This window comes from Colletotrichum jinshuiense, chromosome 2 (assembly GCF_051148585.1).
Source record: "Colletotrichum jinshuiense chromosome 2, complete sequence".
Classification (NCBI taxonomy): Eukaryota; Fungi; Ascomycota; class Sordariomycetes; order Glomerellales; family Glomerellaceae; genus Colletotrichum; species Colletotrichum jinshuiense.
In genome coordinates, this window is record NC_139309.1 from 4,887,449 (window position 1) to 4,905,343 (window position 17,895).

At 56.6% G+C, this 17,895-nt stretch overlaps 7 protein-coding genes across 7 annotated transcripts; 3 read left to right on the forward strand and 4 right to left on the reverse strand.

The window, feature by feature from the left end:
• Positions 1-1,755: 1,755 nt before the first annotated feature.
• On the forward strand, positions 1,756-3,966 carry EsH8_II_001278 (major facilitator superfamily domain-containing protein; the record flags this gene model as incomplete). Its single annotated transcript, XM_083264576.1, has 6 exons — positions 1,756-2,090; positions 2,143-2,645; positions 2,707-3,229; positions 3,498-3,534; positions 3,645-3,714; positions 3,803-3,966. 6 exons carry the CDS (start codon positions 1,756-1,758, stop codon positions 3,964-3,966), a joined length of 1,632 nt encoding a protein of 543 aa, XP_083121898.1.
• A 2,888-nt stretch (positions 3,967-6,854) lies between these two features.
• On the forward strand, positions 6,855-9,131 carry EsH8_II_001279 (Zn(II)2Cys6 transcription factor domain-containing protein; the record flags this gene model as incomplete). The annotated part of the gene is made up of 3 exons (XM_083264577.1): positions 6,855-7,101; positions 7,267-9,029; positions 9,081-9,131. The coding sequence occupies 3 exons, from the start codon at positions 6,855-6,857 to the stop codon at positions 9,129-9,131; spliced, it is 2,061 nt and encodes a 686-aa protein (XP_083121899.1).
• A 368-nt stretch (positions 9,132-9,499) lies between these two features.
• On the reverse strand, positions 9,500-10,306 carry EsH8_II_001280 (riboflavin kinase; the record flags this gene model as incomplete). Its single annotated transcript, XM_083264578.1, has 2 exons — positions 9,500-10,003; positions 10,190-10,306. The coding sequence occupies 2 exons, from the start codon at positions 10,304-10,306 to the stop codon at positions 9,500-9,502; spliced, it is 621 nt and encodes a 206-aa protein (XP_083121900.1).
• A 1,285-nt stretch (positions 10,307-11,591) lies between these two features.
• EsH8_II_001281 (uncharacterized protein) lies at positions 11,592-12,311 on the reverse strand (the record flags this gene model as incomplete). Its single annotated transcript, XM_083264579.1, has 1 exon — positions 11,592-12,311. One exon carries the CDS (start codon positions 12,309-12,311, stop codon positions 11,592-11,594), a length of 720 nt encoding a protein of 239 aa, XP_083121901.1.
• A 1,007-nt stretch (positions 12,312-13,318) lies between these two features.
• On the reverse strand, positions 13,319-13,591 carry EsH8_II_001282 (uncharacterized protein; the record flags this gene model as incomplete). Its single annotated transcript, XM_083264580.1, has 1 exon — positions 13,319-13,591. The coding sequence occupies one exon, from the start codon at positions 13,589-13,591 to the stop codon at positions 13,319-13,321; it is 273 nt and encodes a 90-aa protein (XP_083121902.1).
• Positions 13,592-14,288: 697 nt separating this feature from the next.
• EsH8_II_001283 (uncharacterized protein) lies at positions 14,289-15,021 on the forward strand (the record flags this gene model as incomplete). Its single annotated transcript, XM_083264581.1, has 2 exons — positions 14,289-14,307; positions 14,420-15,021. 2 exons carry the CDS (start codon positions 14,289-14,291, stop codon positions 15,019-15,021), a joined length of 621 nt encoding a protein of 206 aa, XP_083121903.1.
• A 335-nt stretch (positions 15,022-15,356) lies between these two features.
• On the reverse strand, positions 15,357-15,776 carry EsH8_II_001284 (uncharacterized protein; the record flags this gene model as incomplete). Its single annotated transcript, XM_083264582.1, has 1 exon — positions 15,357-15,776. One exon carries the CDS (start codon positions 15,774-15,776, stop codon positions 15,357-15,359), a length of 420 nt encoding a protein of 139 aa, XP_083121904.1.
• Positions 15,777-17,895: the final 2,119 nt, after the last annotated feature.

Sequence of the window (17,895 nt, forward strand, 5' to 3'; positions counted from 1 at the left end):
ACGAATGAAGCGCATATAGATTGACGGTGATGATAATCATGTACGAAGGGAAATATGCAACTGTACCTAGTCATGTATAGTATTGACGTTGATGGAGGCGCAAACGAGACTCCAAGTAGATAGATAACGACACCAAGATACCAAACGAAGTGCTGTCCTTCGAGACCGTTGATTGCTCTTCATTTAGCCGCCTAGCACGCTCGCGATGCGTTGATTCCATTACAAATGCCCACCCGGCTATCTCCGTGGATTTATAACCTAAACAAGTGCCCATGGGCCCGAAGCCGCGATCACAGATACACGTGGTCTAGCACGGCACCGGCGCCGGTAAAAGCTGTCATAAAAAAAAAAAGCACAGACAAACCGATAGCGGCACCGGGATGCGGTATCCGACTTTAACCTAGCCCCCCCTCACATCCCTCGCGGCTTCGGCCTCTGTGAAGAAGCGAAGTGAATTGCGGGTGCGGGGATCATCTCATCAGTGGACTGCCCAGCGAGAGGCCCACGCATACCAGGAAGGTCGGCTGGCTGGGATGGTGGTCTCGGGAGCAGAGAAACCATCGAAACTCTAGAAAAGAAACGGAAACTGCCATTCCAGGCTTTAAATCCGGGGCTGGGGAGGGCGGAGGGGGAGATTCGAACGGTTTGGATTCGAGGGCGGTCATAGCGGCCATATGGATGGGATGTGGTGGAAGTCCACCCGAAATGTATCAATTCGGCTTCTAAGCGTCTCATCCAGCAGCCAATTTTAGCGCTTGCGACTCGTTGCAGAAACTGTTGCTGCCAATAGGAGAGAAAATTTCACATCTGACAGGCGCCTCCTGTCTCATCCCTCTCATCCCCGGAACCCAGATGCCGAGGGTCCCCCGTTGACACACAGGTTTTTTTTGGGGGGGGGGCCCTTCGTGAACTCGGCTCTTCCGACGTCATGTCCCCAAGGCGATTATTCCCGACACCGCCCTTCCTTCGACTTTTACGCTTTTGGCCGCTTGCCGCAGAGGTCACTAACGAATGCAACGAATGTGCTTGCGTGCTAACACCAAACTGGCGCTCCTTCACTAGGTCCTTTCATCCGCTCTCAGTCTGGAGGTGTGTGTTGGAGATCGTAGAGGCCCATTGCAGCGTCATTCATCCTCTATCCACAGTCATCCACAGGGGGGCTGCATGTCATCCCCCCTTCGCCGCGATGGCGAGATCCACCCCAACCTGGGGAGGTATTCCCTCTCTAAGAGCGAACCGCGTTCTTGGCTGAATAATCGACGAGTGATGGAGGAAATTGCCAAATGAGTTGCGCCCCTAGCATGCGCTGCTGCTCGTCGTTGACTAATGTGTGATGTGATGCCCCCAATCCACTTTTGCCCTGCCTGTTAAACGCGATTCCAACAAGCCGATGTGAAAAATGCCTTTTATCCCCTTGCTCCCCCCAAGTCAAATAGAAACGTCGCAATGGAAGGGGATCCGTTTCTCTTGCTTCCAAAATAAAACCACCTCCCTGCGACGCATCTGCTCGCAGTAGCACCCACGCCCTGCCCAGCAACGATCCTGTCACGATCCACACAGCCGCTGGAACTCGGAAGCCGGCCCATAATAACTACCAACCTACGGAAGTTCCGTACAAATATCCGACATCCGCAACCCGCCTAGTACCTGGTCGTTCATATCAACCAGTCCTATCGCTCAACTGCGATAAAAAAAAAGGGTAGGAAAAAGTTCGTCAAGACCGCCGTCGCTGGTTGTCTGCTGCGTCAAACAGCCATGGCAGACGTCGAAAAGGCCGAGAGCCACTCATCAAATCCCGACTATGACAGCGCCACAACTCATGAGGACCCGGGCTTCGAGCCCATCCGCACGGGTACCGCCGGTACACGGTCGCTCCGTAACTCGAGGTCCATGAGCCGGACGCGGTCGCACAACGGCTACAGTTGCGACGACTACCAGCCGAGCGACGACACCCCGCAAACTGAACCGGAGAAGGACCCCTTTGAAGTTAGTTTCGATGGCGGCGACAGCGATCCCATGTGTCCTCGCAGCATGAAAAATGCGAAAAAGTGGCTGATCGTGTCCATTGTGTCATGCGCCAGTTTTTGCGTGTAAGTGGTTGTTCTAAGGTGACAAGTGGGACAACGAGTTGACGTGAGACAGTACCGCCGCCAGTTCCATCTACACATCGACATATGCCCAGATGGATGCTGAATTTGGCAACTCCCGAATCGTAGGCACTCTTGGTCTGTCTTTCTTTGTTCTTGGCATCAGTCTAGGTCCCATGTTCTTGAGCCCCCTGAGCGAGTTTTACGGCCGCCGGCCCATTTACCTCGTCTCCTGGTCCATGTATATCATCTGGCTCATCCCGTCGGCCGTTGCCAAGAACATCGCGACCATGATTGTTGCCCGTTTCCTCGATGGCCTGTCTGGCAGTGCCTTCCTGGCCGTGTCCGGTGGCACGGTCAGTGACTTATTTGCCCGTCATGAGCTTCAGGCCCCGATGCTCATGTACTCGATGGCGCCCTTCATCGGACCATGCATCGGTCCGTTGATTGGCGGCTTCATCAACTACAACGTCAATTGGAGATGGACGTACTATGTGATGATCATCTGGGCGTTTGCACTGCTGGTCGCCATCGTCGTATTCGTGCCTGAGACTTATCGTGAGTGGCCGTGGAGGGTGCGCCCCTAGGTTGGGCTGCAGAGGCTGACGTGTGCGTACAGATCCGATCGTCCTGCGGAACAAGGCACGCAAGATGCGAAAAGAGACAGGCGACGAGCGTTGGAAGGCCCCTGTCGAGAAGTCGACCAAGTCCGTCAGCAAGACGATCGCCCTCTCGCTGATGCGGCCATTCCAGCTGCTCTTCTTCGAGCCCATGGTGCTCAACCTCTGCATTTTCTCCGCCATCCTCTTGGGCATCTTGTATCTCTTCTTCGGCGCGTTCCCGTTGGTCTTTACGACGATCCATGGCTTCAACCTGTGGCAGGTTGGCCTCACTTTCTTGGGCATCCTTACTGGCATGTTTGTTGCCGGCGCGAGCGACCCCTTGTGGCACCATATCCGCAGTCGACTCATAGCCAACCTAGAAAAGGAGACGGGCGTTGAGAATGCCAGCGAGCCAGAATTCCGCCTCCCCCCAGTTATTTTCGGTGCCTTCCTCTGCCCCATCGGCATTTTCTGGTTCGGATGGAGTCTCCATGTGCATTGGATCATGCCCATTATTGGATCCGGTATTTTCGGAGCTGGGTGAGTAAACTGTTTCCTTTGCACAGCGTCGCAACCAAAGCCCCGATGTGGCAATTGGCCCGTGGTTTCACGGCAGCCGCTTCTTGGTGCTGTGACATGAAAATGCCTGTGGTCGCGTCAAGCAGGCTTCTGCAGGTTCATGTGGCTGGCAAATGCTTTCGGCCGTTAGGCAAGCTTTGTCATGCCTCACAGGCGACCCCTTTTCTTTTTTACTTTGTTGCCAACTCGTACGTAGAGACATACGGCTGACAGCTCTGATGTATTGCAGAATCGTCCTTGTCTTTACTGGCATATTTACGTTTCTTGTAAGTGTAGCCGTCTCGCCAGCTGCCCCAGCTGTGGCGTTCCAGGGATATGGAATCAATCTCAAGCCTAGGGGTCGCACGACAGAATTGTGCTAATGTTAGGTTTCCAGGTCGATGCTTACCCTCTCTATGCCGCCAGCGTCCTGGCTGCAAATGCGTTTTTGCGATGCATGTTTGCTGGTGAGTTACCCCGTGGCACCAACGCTCTAAACAACTTAGAGGGGCGGTGCGGTGCCTCGTTCGCTGCTGACCTGGATGTGCTCGACAGCCGCGTTCCCGTTGTTTGGAACTCAGATGTACAACAAGCTCGGGTATTCCTGGGCATCGTCGCTGCTCGCTTTTCTAACGGTAGTCATGGTGCCGTTTCCGTTCATCTTCTTCAAGTACGGCAAGAAGATCAGAGGCCGTAGTCGGTTTGCCACGAACGCTTAAAGTGGGGGGGTTTGCCGGAGACAACAAGCTGTGGACAGACGTTGACGAGCGGGCCGGGGCGACGAGAGAAACAGCGACACCCGCCGAAGGATCAGACATGAACGGCACCGCACAGACTTTCCGCAGTTGGTGTGGAGGACCAAAAGAGGCTGGCGTCCATGAGTGGTCGACAGTCTTGCATGCAGGCTCGCTATTGCCTGCTGGTGCTGTTGGTGCAAACACATGGTGTGCGCGTTCCTGACCCAGACTGTCTGCCGAGCTGGGATGCCACTTGGGCGTCATTGGACGGCTGGTGAGCGGGAGACCGCGCGTAACTTGTGGTGGAGGTTGATCGCTGCGATCGTCATGAAGTAACGGCAGCAGACGTCTGCAAGTGCCCAAGGCTCTGGGCTGTCATTGATGGAAGAGTTTGAGGCAGGCAGACCGAGAAGAATGGAGGGTGACGCGACAGAAAGCAGCCCGTCGAGTGGCCGCCCATTATGGATGAGAGAGAGAGAGCATTTGGCTGGTTTTGTGCTCACATGCAACAAGATACCCCTGGTGGCTGCTGGACTGCAGATGAATAGATAGACCGACGCTCGGCACGTCGGCTAAGCCAATGTTAATGCAATGATACCACCAACACCCGACCGAACAGTGTCTGAGTTACACATCTGAATATGAAGCCGATGTTGGTTGTCTCTCGGCCCTCGGCTTGGCTCCAGGCTGGCTGCGGGCCTGGACGTGGAGAAGGTATTGAATCTCACATGCAGCAGTTAGGTAGTAGAAATGCCAGATGTCCAATGGAGTGGCTTGCAGCTGCGTCGTTAACGTAATGCCGTGCGACTGAGTTGGACCATGTTGACACAAGGAAGATGCTATTCGGGAAGCCAAGCACGCGCGTGACAAATGAGACGAGGCAGCAGCTCCTGGCCAGCTTTCTTTCCTCTTCTCACGCTTCAAGTACCGTATTCATAGCAGCGGTAGGCTGAAAGAGAAACCGGCAGACGGGGGAGAGAAGAAGACGAGCGAATAAGAGCAGAGGGAAAGGAGGAGAAGGGAGTGATGTAGATGGGGACGTGTATATTAAATTGATGCAGCCTGCCTGTGCCTGTTACTTAATCGCCTACGTCAACAGGTGTAGAGTCTCGGGTTTAGCAAGGCCGCCCCAGACGTTGACATAAGAATTTCATCCCGTGGGTGAGGTTAAGAAACAAGATGTGGTCTGGCCAACGCACCTAGTCCATGTTGCTCAGAGGCTTGTATGATGAGGAACACTGCTCGGATTGCGCCTGGGCCCAAGTGGCTTGCCAGTGTGCGTGCACAGGCACAGGCAAATGGATAGATGCAGTTGACTGCGAGCTGCATGGCACGCAGGCTAGTAGCCCGACTATGGAATGTACCGAGTACGGCTGAAGAACAACACCCTCCGCATCCATGCGTACTGCACCCGCGGGACTGCTCGAGGTAGCCAAAGGGTTTTGTGTTGAGCAATGGTCCCTGTAAGGCGGTGGAGGACCTGGATGACTGTGGAGCGTTGGTGAAGACTTGGTAGCGGGTACTTCAGCCCTGGGCGTGCGTAGCGCCTGCTTCTGATGCCCATTGCCGCGGTTTTCAAGTAGCCGATACAGAGTGGGGCACTCGGCTGGAACCCACAGAAGCCGCCCACATTCCCCTCGGCCCAGCGAATGGCCGACTTCACATTTTCTCCAAGAGAAACCCCGCAGCTCAGCACGCAAATCTTTGACCAACGGCAGCGAGGCTGGGATTCCGCTTCCTACTGGCTGTGTAAAACTAGGTACTTTGCCTGTCTCTCTCTCTTCTATTGTCAGCTCCAACGACGAGACTCGCGTGCTCCTCTTCCACCTGCCCGAGGATAAACATCACGACACCGAAACCGACCCCGACGACGACGCCTTGCGCTCAATTGCGCCGCCGCGACCGTGACTTCGTATGCGATCCACCCTACAAGTACTACTACTTGCCCCAGAATAGTCGCCGACCTCGTCCCGCCTGTCAATGCTTGTCTGCTACAAGCACAAGGGCCACGGCTATCTGCAGACACCACTCGAGCCCTCGACCTCTCAGAACCTCCGTCACATTATCCCGGCCCAGCGCCGCCAGTCCTCTATCAGTCTATCGACCCTCCCCCCGTCCTCGTTCCCGTGACCTCATGTGGTCCGCGACGCGAACACCGGTCTCGAGACGACTGCGCCAACTATCGAGTCCTAGTCCTGTCGTGACGAGCACGTCGCACAAGGAACGCCTCTTTTCTCTCCACCAACCCAGCATTGGAGAGTCCTGACTGCTGAGAATACGAGCTTCAGGAGACGAAGGCTCGCCCCCTCCCCCACCAATTCTGCCTGCGCCAGCCTGCTTCTGAGCTGTTTGTCTACGCGCGGCGCATCAGGGGCAACAGCAATAAAAAAAGACTAAAAAAAAAAAAAAAGGAGGAAGGAACCAGACCCGCCCGTCCATATTGCGGGAGCTCACAGCGCTTACCGGACTTGTCCTGCCATCCCACGTCGAAGCGGTAATCAGTATCCGGCTCGGCTCCTATTCGCAGACTCAACGCTGCCCTTGCGTACGTAGGCCCTGTGAACAGCAAGCCACGCCCGGTGGTGTACTTCAGCCTGTGTGCGGCACCAGCCAGCCAGACCCCGGCGTGTGCCACTCAACTCTGACCGCAGGAGGATTTTCCTAATTCCCTTCCTATTCTACGACGCTTGCCCAGCGCAACACCAGGCCGGGCCACATACGTTTGAAAGTGAGCCGTGTGGTTTCGCAAACATAGCATCAGGGAGATTCCTGGACCGGGGCTTGCAGAGCCGTGCCGTCACTGCGGCAGCTCCTACGCCGCTGCGCGCGCAATTTGCCAAGGGGAGGCTTGTATATAAATCCAACGCACCATGCCGGACGCCCACGAAGACACCGGGACAGAGGTCTCGGATGCCATGTCTGATAATGACCACGAGTACGACGACGATACGCCCGTAAGAGACGACGACGACGACAAGATGGCTGAATCTCACGAGAGCGGCGCCGACACCAACGGCGAGGTGAAGAAGAAGTACGATCCCAAGGATCCTTCACGACCTAGGAGGAAGAAGGCTCGCCGGGCGTGCTTTGCCTGCCAACGAGCCCATCTGACTTGCGGTAAGCTCTGCCCGATTTCTCAGGGTCCGGCTCGCGATAGTCTCTGGTCAAGTGAATGCCCGTGAAGTCTTGTCCTGCTCCCCCCGTGGTAATCGGGGTAACAATTTGCATGCCCCACTCGTATGGGCCGTCTGCGATGCAACCTTGCTGATGTGATGGCTACAGGAGATGAACGACCTTGTCAGCGATGCATCAAGCGCGGACTGGCAGACGCTTGCCAGGACGGCGTTCGCAAGAAGGCAAAGTATCTCCACGATGCTCCGCCAGAGGCCCTACGGCCCGTGCTCGGCCCCAATTACAACCCGAATGCAGCCCCGACACGCCCCAACGGCCAACGACATCACAGCGGGGCCTCGGACACGGCCTCGACCGCCGGCAGCACGTACTTTGGCCAAAATTCGACCGCGTCTTTCCCGGTATACTCGGGTCAGCAAACGCCCGTCGGCATCCCCGAAGGTCTGCCGTTCCAGGCGCAGCCGTCACCGATATCGCCGTCGTTCCCGCAGCCGGGCAACAACGCCCGATCCATCGGCGGCATGATCTCGCCACAAGTCGCCACCGACCCCTTTAATACGTTATTCGACCCGAGCAACCCGGCAATCTTCAACTTTGACCTGGAAGGGCTCAACTTCGGCAGCCAGTACGGCGCCATGGAGTTTGGCATGCTCGGACACATGTCATCCGGCGCGGCGGAAACCCCGCCGCGCGACGGCTCCTTATCCGGACCAAGTGGTGAAGTCAACTTCGGATCCACAAACGTCTTTAGCAATGGCAACAACCAGTTTGGCCAAGTCTACGATAGCGGTATGATCAACGATTTCATGGGTATAGACCAGTCTTCCAACGGCATGTACCAACAAGGCAATCTGCAACATGGCCTCCCACATGCCTACGCCATTGCTGCTGGCCCAACAAGCCTACATAGTCCGAGTACAGATAACACCGCCAGCCCGCAACCTACTAACTTTACCTTTGAAGGATCTCCAAGTGGGAACTTTGGCGCAGTTGGAAACTCCCAGACCATATCCGCCCCGACGCGTCCCAAATCCAAACCCGGCCCTCCACAGAAGAGCGGACCCCACACCCTCCTGGGCAAGCGACAACGCGACCCATCATCCATCTACGAGACCGTCAAGGAGCCGTATCCCTACCTGGCCGGCTTCCACGCTCTCATCGACTACCTGCCGAAACGATTTTCTGCCAACATGACACTGCGCATCGCCAAGGCGCTCGCCAGCATCCGCCCGTCCTTCATTGCCTGCACCAAGACACTCAGCCGACAGGACCTTGTTTTTATGGAGAAGTGCTTCCAACGGACCCTATTCGAGTACGAAGAGTTTATGCATCACTGCTCTGCGCCGACGATCGTCCTTCGTCGTACAGGCGAGATCGCCGCCGTCAACAAAGAGTTCATTGCCTTGACGGGATGGACCAAGGATGTTCTCTTGGGCAACGAACCCAACTTGAACGTCAACACCGGCGGCACGGCATCAACGACAAATAGCGGACGAAATACCGGCCGCGCCGGCTTCTCAACACCAAAGGTGCCCTCAGCAACCGCCGACCAGGCCAAGAACGATGGCGGAGCGCGCAAGCAACCCGTCTTCATCGCCGAGATCCTTGACGACGACAGCGTGGTCGAGTTCTACGACGACTTTTCGCATCTCGCCTTCGGCGACAGCCGAGGCAGCGTAAACCGGACGTGCAGGATCCTCAAGTACCGCACCAAGGAGCAGACGGAAAGCGCCGCGTCGTCGGACATGACGCCCCAACAGGACCCGCGCAAGAGCATACTCAGCAACCGAGTCACCCGCATCGACGGCGAGCACGGCATCTCCAAGATCGAGAAAGATGGCAAGGTGGACTGCCGGTATTGCTGGATGATTAAACGAGACGTATTCGATATCCCCATGTTGATTGTGATGAACGTGAGTTTGCCCTCATACGCATTTCCCCAAGGCCTCAACTGACAAGAGCAGTTTCTTCCGTGCTACTACCAGAACAAGGAGCCGCACGGACTGGCCGTGTAAGCGAGATGTAAAAAGGGGCGATCAGGGTATATATGAAAGGCATGGGAGGCGTTTCTTCTTCTTCTTCTTTTTGCGGATTGAATGGGTTGGGAAATTTCAGAACCAATCGAAACATGGCTGCTCTCGATGGGAAGCCGGGAAAGGCGCATCTTGGATCATGGTCTATTCATTATCTTTCCTCCATATTTCACTTCAGCCACCCCAGGGGGAGAAAGGGAGCCACCCGCAATTCCCGCCCCCCTTTTCTTGCGACAGAGACTGAACTTTCAAAAAATGATCAATTTCTATGTTCTACGCTTCATAAAAAAAGAAGAAACCCCTCCCCGGCCGAGCTTGCCCGTGATCATGAAAAGCAGGCATGCCAAAGTCTAGGCGGCCTTTGGTAACTCGTCGACCAACCACTGCGCATCCAGCGCGCCATCCTTGGTGGCGCCGGGTCGAAGCGCCTTGGGTGGCGCCCAGCTCGTCCTGTCCAGCGAGTTCCTCGCGACGTCGCAGTCGAGGTTGATGTCGGCGATGAGGGCGTCCAGGCTCTTGTAGTCCTTCTCCTCTCTCACGAACCCCAGGATCAGCAGGCGCATGTGCGAGTCGTAGAAGTCGGCGGTGAACTTGTGCAGCACGTGCACCTCGGCGGAGCGGACCGTGTTCTTGTAGAAGGGGTTGTAGCCGATGGACATGACCATGGGGTACAGCTGGAACTCAATGTGAGGCTGCGCGGGGCCGGCGCCGGCGCCAGGGGGAGGGGCGATGCGGTCCGGGTGGGAGGTGGGAAGGGCGAGGGAGGCCCAGCCGAAGTAGACGCCGGACTTGACCTCGTCGATCCAGGGGGTTTGGGAGGTCTCTACGGGGAGATTTGCGGTTGGGATACCGAGCTGGGGGCAATGGTTAGTCGGGCATCCTGCGGTATTCTGCAAATTGACGAGATGAGGTGTTTATGTTTGTGTGAGAGCGAGTGTGTGTGCGTGTATGTGTGTGTGTGTGTGTGTGTGTGTGTGTGTGTGTGTGTGTGTGTGTGAGAGATAATGACAGAGACTGGGTGTGAGAGCAGAGGGACTGACCTCCTTGGATCCCCGGCCGAAGCCAGAAATGACCTTGCCCTCCATCTTGAGCGGGAAGGGGGACTCGGGACCCGAGTCGGGCCCGACGATCAGGGGACGTGCTGTCTCTGCTGCCATCTTGTGTGCGTTTGGCGAGTGAGCGATATGTGCCTCTTCTGCCTTTGGTGGCTGCGGTTGTTGCTGATTAATCCACAAACGGGGGAGTGAGACCTTCAAACTAGTCAGTCAAAGACGAGAACGATGCGGACGGCGAATGCCAAGGATGGCACGAGGGAGGGCGCGCTCTTACTCGGGAGTTTCGAGGCCAGGGGACTTGAAGGCCTGCAGTGCGACTGTCGTAGGAAAGAGAGGGGATCTTTTTTTCGGGGACACGATGTGAGATCGAGGAAGGGTTGTGAGAATTGGAATTGCGAGTGAGTCGCCGCCGCCCGGTGAGATGTGGTGGGGCTGCACCTGTGAGGTGATGGAGGGGTCGCAGTTCGGCCGGCTTCGATAAGACCCTCTCGAGTGGCTCTTATCAAATCGATCGGGCAATGGCGTCTGGGCAGGCACCAACCGCTATCTTTCCCAGTGATGGTGGTGGTTGTGGGGTCCTGGCGAGCACCTCGGGAGATGTGGGGCCAACCAAGCCCGGGTCGGTCAGTACCGTGGCCCGTCTGACAATGCATCACACCCCAGGACGTCGTCGCTTGCTTACCTCTTGACCAATGGTATGACTAAAGCGCCTGACGATTTTATAGGCAGGTATAGAGTCAGACAATATGCTTCTCAAGATGAATGGCCTACTGTAGACCCGGGAAGAAGTCTGCATAATTGGTATAATTTGCTAATACTAGCCGTAAACACAAAGCAAAAGACATTCTGTTGCCTAGGCATGGCCTCCTCTCGTCTAAAAGCCGCCTTGGGTGGTATTTTTTACATGGGGGATATCAACAATTCCAACAAATCAAAAGTATCGACAGGAAATTCACAAACAGGGAGCTGACCAACGCCTTGAAACTGACGAATCAGCTCCGAGCCGTATAACACCACACACAGACAACACAACCTGGAACTCTGCAAGAAGTAATCTCCGCTTCGTCACGCTCCCGAAGAGAAAACGTCGTGCCACCGCACGAGACAAGCCTTTCGAAGCGTACAACCCATCGAAGCCCCGTCGGCCGTGACACCGTCAATCATGTGCCGTTGCACCGGCCGATAATGATGTGATTGGTGGCGAGTGGCTTGGCTGGCGCGGTGTCACGGCGGAAACGCTCCGCGAGACGAGACACCCGCCGTCCACCGGCAGGTAGGACACGTCCGACTCGTATCCCGAACGATGATAGCATCCTCTCCTCGCCAAACTTCTGCGCCTTCGTACCACCGTGCCGTTCCGTCACTCGCCCGTCCAAGGTCACCCGACCTAAGACCGGGGCCACGCGCCGTGCTTCCACTCCGTCCGTCCCAGCCGCACAATCTCGGGGGCCTCGATCACCCACAGGCCGGCGGGCGCCTTGCCCTGCTCCACGAGAATGGCGGCGTGCACGGCGGCGCGGGCAATGACCTCGGCCTCCTGGCCAAGGCTGTCCTGGATGCCGGTGCTGAGGAAACCCAGGGACCTGACGGCGCTCTGAGCGAAGCCCTCGGCGCCGCGGCCCTGCTCGCGCTGGCCAAGGATGAGGCCGGGCTTGAGGATGATGCCGTGGTCGAAGCCGGCCTCCTTGATGGCGTCCTCGACGCCGTTCTTCATCTTGCAGTACGGCGCTTGGGCCGAAAACATGCCGCGGGTGCCGCCGCTCGAGATGAAGACAAAGGCCTTGGCGCCGGCGGCCTTGGCAGCCTTGACGAGCTCGACGTTGAGGTCGTGGTCGATCTTCCACTGTTCGGCGATGCTTCCCGCGGCGGCGCGCGTGGTGCCGAGAGCCGAGAAGACGACGGACGGGACCGGCAGCAGGGCGGCGAGCTTGGGGGGCCAGGCGGAGGTGTCCGGCTCGATGATGGGCTTGAGGGTAAGGCCGCCGGCCTTGGGGGCACGGCGTGAGATGGTATTGACGGCAGCGAAGGCCTCCGAGTTGATGAGGTTCGAGAGGATGTGTGAGCCGACGAGGCCGGTAGAGCCGATGAGTGCGGCTGAGTGTGCCATGGTGAAAGAGAAATGCTAAGGTGGCTTGGGAGAAGCGGGCGCCTCAAGTTACAATGTGAAGATAAAGTTGATTGATATGCTGGCCCGGTGGCTTGGTAACTGGAAGATAGGTGGAGGAGTGTGTAATGCTGCTGGCGTGGGCTTTTCCTTGCTGTCTGTGTGGATGGACGGATGAGAGAAGAAGGAAAAGGAGGTGCGAGAGCAGGATGTCTGTGGGATATGTCGATGCGGGCTTTATGGGGACTTGCAGCTCTGGCTTCTATGGGCCGAAGGACGTGACCTTTCGATGTCTGTGTGTCTTTTTGATGAGACAATGCCGTGAGGGGGTGGGTACGTGGAGAGCAAAGGCGAGGGGATATGTGTGTGCGTGTGTGTGTGTGGTTGCTGCTGGGCACAGGACTTGGTGTCGAACAATGCTCTCAAAATATGACGAAAGGCTGGAACCCAGAGCTTGTCTATACTGGGACTAGGACTGGGACGACTGGGGGGAGCAGGGGGGGATTGGCCAAAATGATGATTGGGAAAGTTGGAACGGTCTAATTTTTAAGCTCAGACAGGGAGGTCGAAGCGGGTTTCTATCACGGTCTCAGCAGGCCGTCTACTTCTTTCGGTGCGCCCCACCTCGATGGCGATGCTGTCCGGCTGCTGATCCTGTCATGGTATGGCTTGACTCCTGCCAGCGCGGAATACATTTTGTGCAGGGCTACGACTGCTTGGTCCGATCTTGTCCCACATTGAGTTCGCAGGTCTCTCTGCCTTAGACTTCCATCTCACCATCGCCCGACAGCCTCGCATGAACGAGGAGACCTATGCACGTTCACTCATGACTAGCACACCCGCCCGCTTCCAAGGTTTCGTGCCTCTCGTCCTGGGCTAGACACAAGAGACAAGACCTCATTACGAGGCGTTGGGGGGATATGAGGAGTAGCAGAGACCTCGAGAGACGGTGCTAATACTATACTGGGATGGAAGAGAAAGTCCACTACCGTTACTCGTGCAAACTCCGCTTACACGGAGAGCTCGGGGGCTAGTGGGTTGCTTGCTGCCTTATCGCCGGGATCCTGGATCCATTTGCCGTTCGCCCTTTTGGCCTTGTCTTCGTCCCGACTGATCAACAAGGCGCACCTGACCTTGTGGTTGGAGAGCCTGGACATTCCCATGAGTACTTTGCCCGCTTCTGCCAAGGCCACAACGGGCGCCCCGAGTTTCTCGATATAAAGCATGGCCTGGTTCATCAACACTGGCCGAGCATCGAGTGATTCCGCTGTGATGTGGTGCATTTCGGCGATAAGAATGACGTGCGGACCCTGTGCCGTTTGACCTCCACAACGCGGAACCGAGGGCGGAATACATGCCTTCGGCCCTCCCGACACTTGGGTGATTTGAGAAATGTGATCAAGTTTTGAGGTATTCCACTAAAAAGGGAAAAAAAGAGAGAAGGTCATAAATATTTCATGCGAAGACCACTATGCGAGGTCGTTGCGCTACGTAATGCTTCAGACTTTCGGCACCGGCGGCCGACTCGGGGTGAAGTCGAGGCCACACCCCAAATTCGGTGAAATCAAGGTGAGGCGAGGCGAGGCGAGGACCCGACTAGTGTGTGCCAGCCACACTTTGCAAGTCCAGCAATGCACCGCACTGCGCTGGTGTAGGTACATACCCATCGCGGGGTTTGCGGGTCCCTGCAGCTACTTTGCGGCGACCTGCGCTAGAAGCTCCCCCCTCCTTCCCTGAGCTTCCCCTCACATCAGGCTCTCTCCGCTGACCGAACTTGCGACACCAACGACTGCCTAGCCACATCATCGCAGCAGCCTCATCCTTACCTCCCCCTCCAAAAAAAAGAAAGCTGCTCCCCATTACCAGCTGCACCGTACATTGATCTCGCGAACACCCCGCCCCTCATCCTCCCCATAGTTTCAATAGTTGTTACTCGATTCTACAACCGTGTTTTTCACAGCTGTCAAAAAGTCGCCCACAATGGCTACGCAGTACGAGAGTGAGTAATTCCTTGCCACAAACGCCCTCCCCCCTAAGCTCAATCCCCAACCACCATGCGTCGTCGTCGTTGCACTCCTCGCTGACCGAATGAACCCTTCCCCCCGTCGCAGTTGAGCACAACATCAAGCCCGGGCCCTCCACCCAGTCCGGGACCCGCCGCATCGACATGTCCTCCTTCACCTCGTTCCTCTCCAACCTCACAACCGACTCCCCGTCCCAGTCCTCCGCCCAGCAGCAAACCCGCCACACGAACCCGCACGCGACGCCGACCCCCGTGGACGCGGCGGCCCTCTACCACCTTCTCCAGCAGCAGTTCCAGACCCTCTTCTCCACCGCCCCCAACGACGACAACGCCCGCTTCCTCTCGTCCCTCGTCGAGGCCCTCGAGTCCGACATCGCCAGCCCGCCCACCGAGATCCCCGGCGTCTCACAGGAGTACCTCGACTCTCTCGACCGCGTGCCCAAGAAGACCCTGGGCGCCGACGAGGCCTGCCCCATCTGTGCCGAGAAGTTCCTCGACGACCAGTACCCTCTCGTCGTCGAGCTGCCTTGCCACAGCAGCCACCGCTTCGACCTGGAGTGCGTGAGCCCCTGGCTGCGCAGCAAGGGGAGCTGCCCCATGTGCCGCAAGGATCTTACCAAGAAGAAGGAGCAGATCGTCGTCGACGACGACGATGAGGAGAACGACGATCCCGACGGGCTGTACGCGTAGGACGACGGCGTGACAAGGCAACGGGAGGATGATAAGGGGGGACATGGAGAGTTCGGAGTTCGACTGGAGTTGGGGGCTGCATTTGATATCCTCTTGGTTTCACGGTGACGCGAACAAATAAGCAAAACAGGAGGCACACACAGAGTTGCCTTTAGATATGCACAACGGCCATGCAATTGATGTCGAGACAAAACGCCATCTCTCCCCTCCAAGTCCCGATGCTGATGGTACTAGTATATGCCATGTCATGCCACCCCCTCGTTGTTCGCTTCTCTTTAAAGCACCTTCTCATAACAATTTCCATCTTACACGCCACTCTCAGAGATATATTCGTCTCAGGCTTTGCCGCCCTTGGGCGTGCTCGCACCGCCACTGCTCTTCCCACCCTTCTTGGCTCCCTTGCCGGTGCCTCCCTTGCCATTGGGGTTGTCCCCCTGCGGCTTCGACACCTCCTGGTTGGCGCCGGAGACGTCGAGTGTGTTGCCGTTGGCCTCTTTACGCTCCTTGCCGGGCCGGGTTGTGGACGGATCGAACGCCCCCTTTACGTGCGCTGCCTCCGAGTCGTCCCCTGACTTTGTGCCCTCATTGCTGCTGGGGTTGAGCGACTCACGGTCCTGAGTGCCCTTGGAGGCGAATCGCGTCGCCGGGGTGCTGGCGAACGTCCGGGTTGTGATTGTGGTGGTGGAGGAGGAAGCTCCGAAGGGGGAGCGGCGCGCGGCTCGCAGGTTGAGGGAGCGCAGAGCTTGAGATGCCATTTCTTTTTCTTTTTAAAGAGTGAGAGAGAGAGAAACTATGTTGTGGAGGTTTTCTATTTTGTCGTATGAGCGTGTGATGATGTGTGGTCCCGTAAGTTTTTGTTTTCTTAGGTTTTGTTCGGGTTCTGGTTTCCTCGACGTATAATGTATTCAGCCAGGCTCAATTGAATGGAATTCGTGTCTTGCTTCTCTTGCGAGCTTTGTGTGTAGGTAGGAAGATTAAATGGCAACAATCTGGATCCGGTGAGGTGAGGGAGGATGCGGCGTCGAGATGCTCTCATCGGGACTCCGTGACGTCATTCATACGTGCGGCCAGAGCCGACAAGTGCGGCTTTGCGTCTGGCGGCTTTACCCCAGACAAGAAGGGCCATTATTCATCATTCTTATTTCCACTGCCCTCCTTCCAGTCCATGCTGTTTTTCGCTTGAATCATACAGGGACCGGCTATTGCAGCATCCTCACAGGCACGCGAGGGTGGTTCTGATGGATTGGCTTCTGATAGTACAGAGGGCCTGGAAGGCTCTTTTTATCAACTTGCCAACCAAATGAGATGTCACCCAAGATGCTAGTGAATCAACACCGGAATTGCAACAGTTGCCGATCAATTCCCTAAAAGGAACATGGCGGTTTGCCAAATTGCCAAACTTTCTGCATTTCTTTCGAGTCTCGCGTCGCCCAAGGTCTTACGGCCGAGTCGGCTCGCACATAGCTTTCCGGAGGTGACGCATGCGGCCATTGCTTGGACGCCGTGCGAAGCCAGAAGGCTCCCGAACTACCAGATTGTCTTGAATTCCCCGGCCACACAACCAGGCCGGGGAATGAGCTTTATGAGGGTGCAGGACGGCTAGGACTCGTAGTCGCGGCCACGATGCCATCTTGGGCCTGACTTGCATGATGGCGAGACATGCTAACTGTCAGGATGCATCATGTTCCTCCATGTACCTGCCGCTCCAACCTTTGATGGGGTTGGATTGCCTTTGATTGTTGAACCTTCGAGCGTTCGACATACCCGACCTCTCGAGGAACCACTGCATCGCCTCCGCAAGCTACCTCGTCGGGAGGGGCTGATCTAGCCGTCGGAATGCCACGTCGCAATTTTGATGCTGCTGGCCCTGCAGGTCTGGGGCAAACTCAGCTGTTGCATCCCCATGTTTGTGAAGATCTCGACCAAAGTAATTACAACCGAGACTAGCGGCGCTTGATTCGTGAATCCCTCGGGTGGCGCGGAGTGGCTTTCGAGATCAATTCCGGAGGGCAGTAGGCCACCGGGCTCGCATTCCCGCTGCAATAACGCGTACCCGATATTGCAACTTCGAGCTTCCTGAGACGTCTGTTGCTTTGAGTCTTTGTCCCATACAAGGGCCAAAGGGGCAAGCCACGACCGTTTGCGCGCTCTCCAAAGCACCATCTCGGCCATTGCCCAAGGCTGGGTAACGTCCCATGATGGCACTTTGTTGCCCGTGAGGCCGGAGGCAGGACTACTCCGCGTACGATCCTGGCTCGGCAGGAATAGGAGGCGGCACAGCGCGGATGCTGGCACCTACGGAGTGAGGTCGTACAGCAAGGCGCCGGTTGGCCATTCTCGGGCCATGCAACAACACTGGTTGGCACTATGGCTTGCAAAATGAAATGAGACTTGCATTCTGGGCCCTGGCGACCTGTTCGGCCCATACACACCGTTGCGACACATGCTGCAAGCGACCACGGTGCTGGCCAGTGCGGTCATATCGTTGAAACCGCTCTTCTGCAGTGTTGTCGCCAAGGGGTTATTACAGCTGTATGCAACGCTGTCCGCCTTGGTGGCCTTACGCCCCGGCTGGTCGGCGAGAGCCGAGTGCTGTATCGTCAATGTCACCCATGGGACAAGCCGGCATGGTTCAAAGTCTGGTTGACTTGGCCCCGGGGCCTGCTGTTTGAACCGGAGAAAATTTGAATAAGCCTTTTCCAGGACTGTGTAGTGGCCCTGGTTAGAACATGAACAGGGGATCGGCATTACATCTTCATTCTGATCTCTTCACGAGAAAAAGGAGGCCGGCCGCGTGGCCATATCGCCAGCCCCATAGGTAACACTCCGCTGCATGCCACTGTCTGGTCAAGCTCGCCGCAGTATGCATTGCCC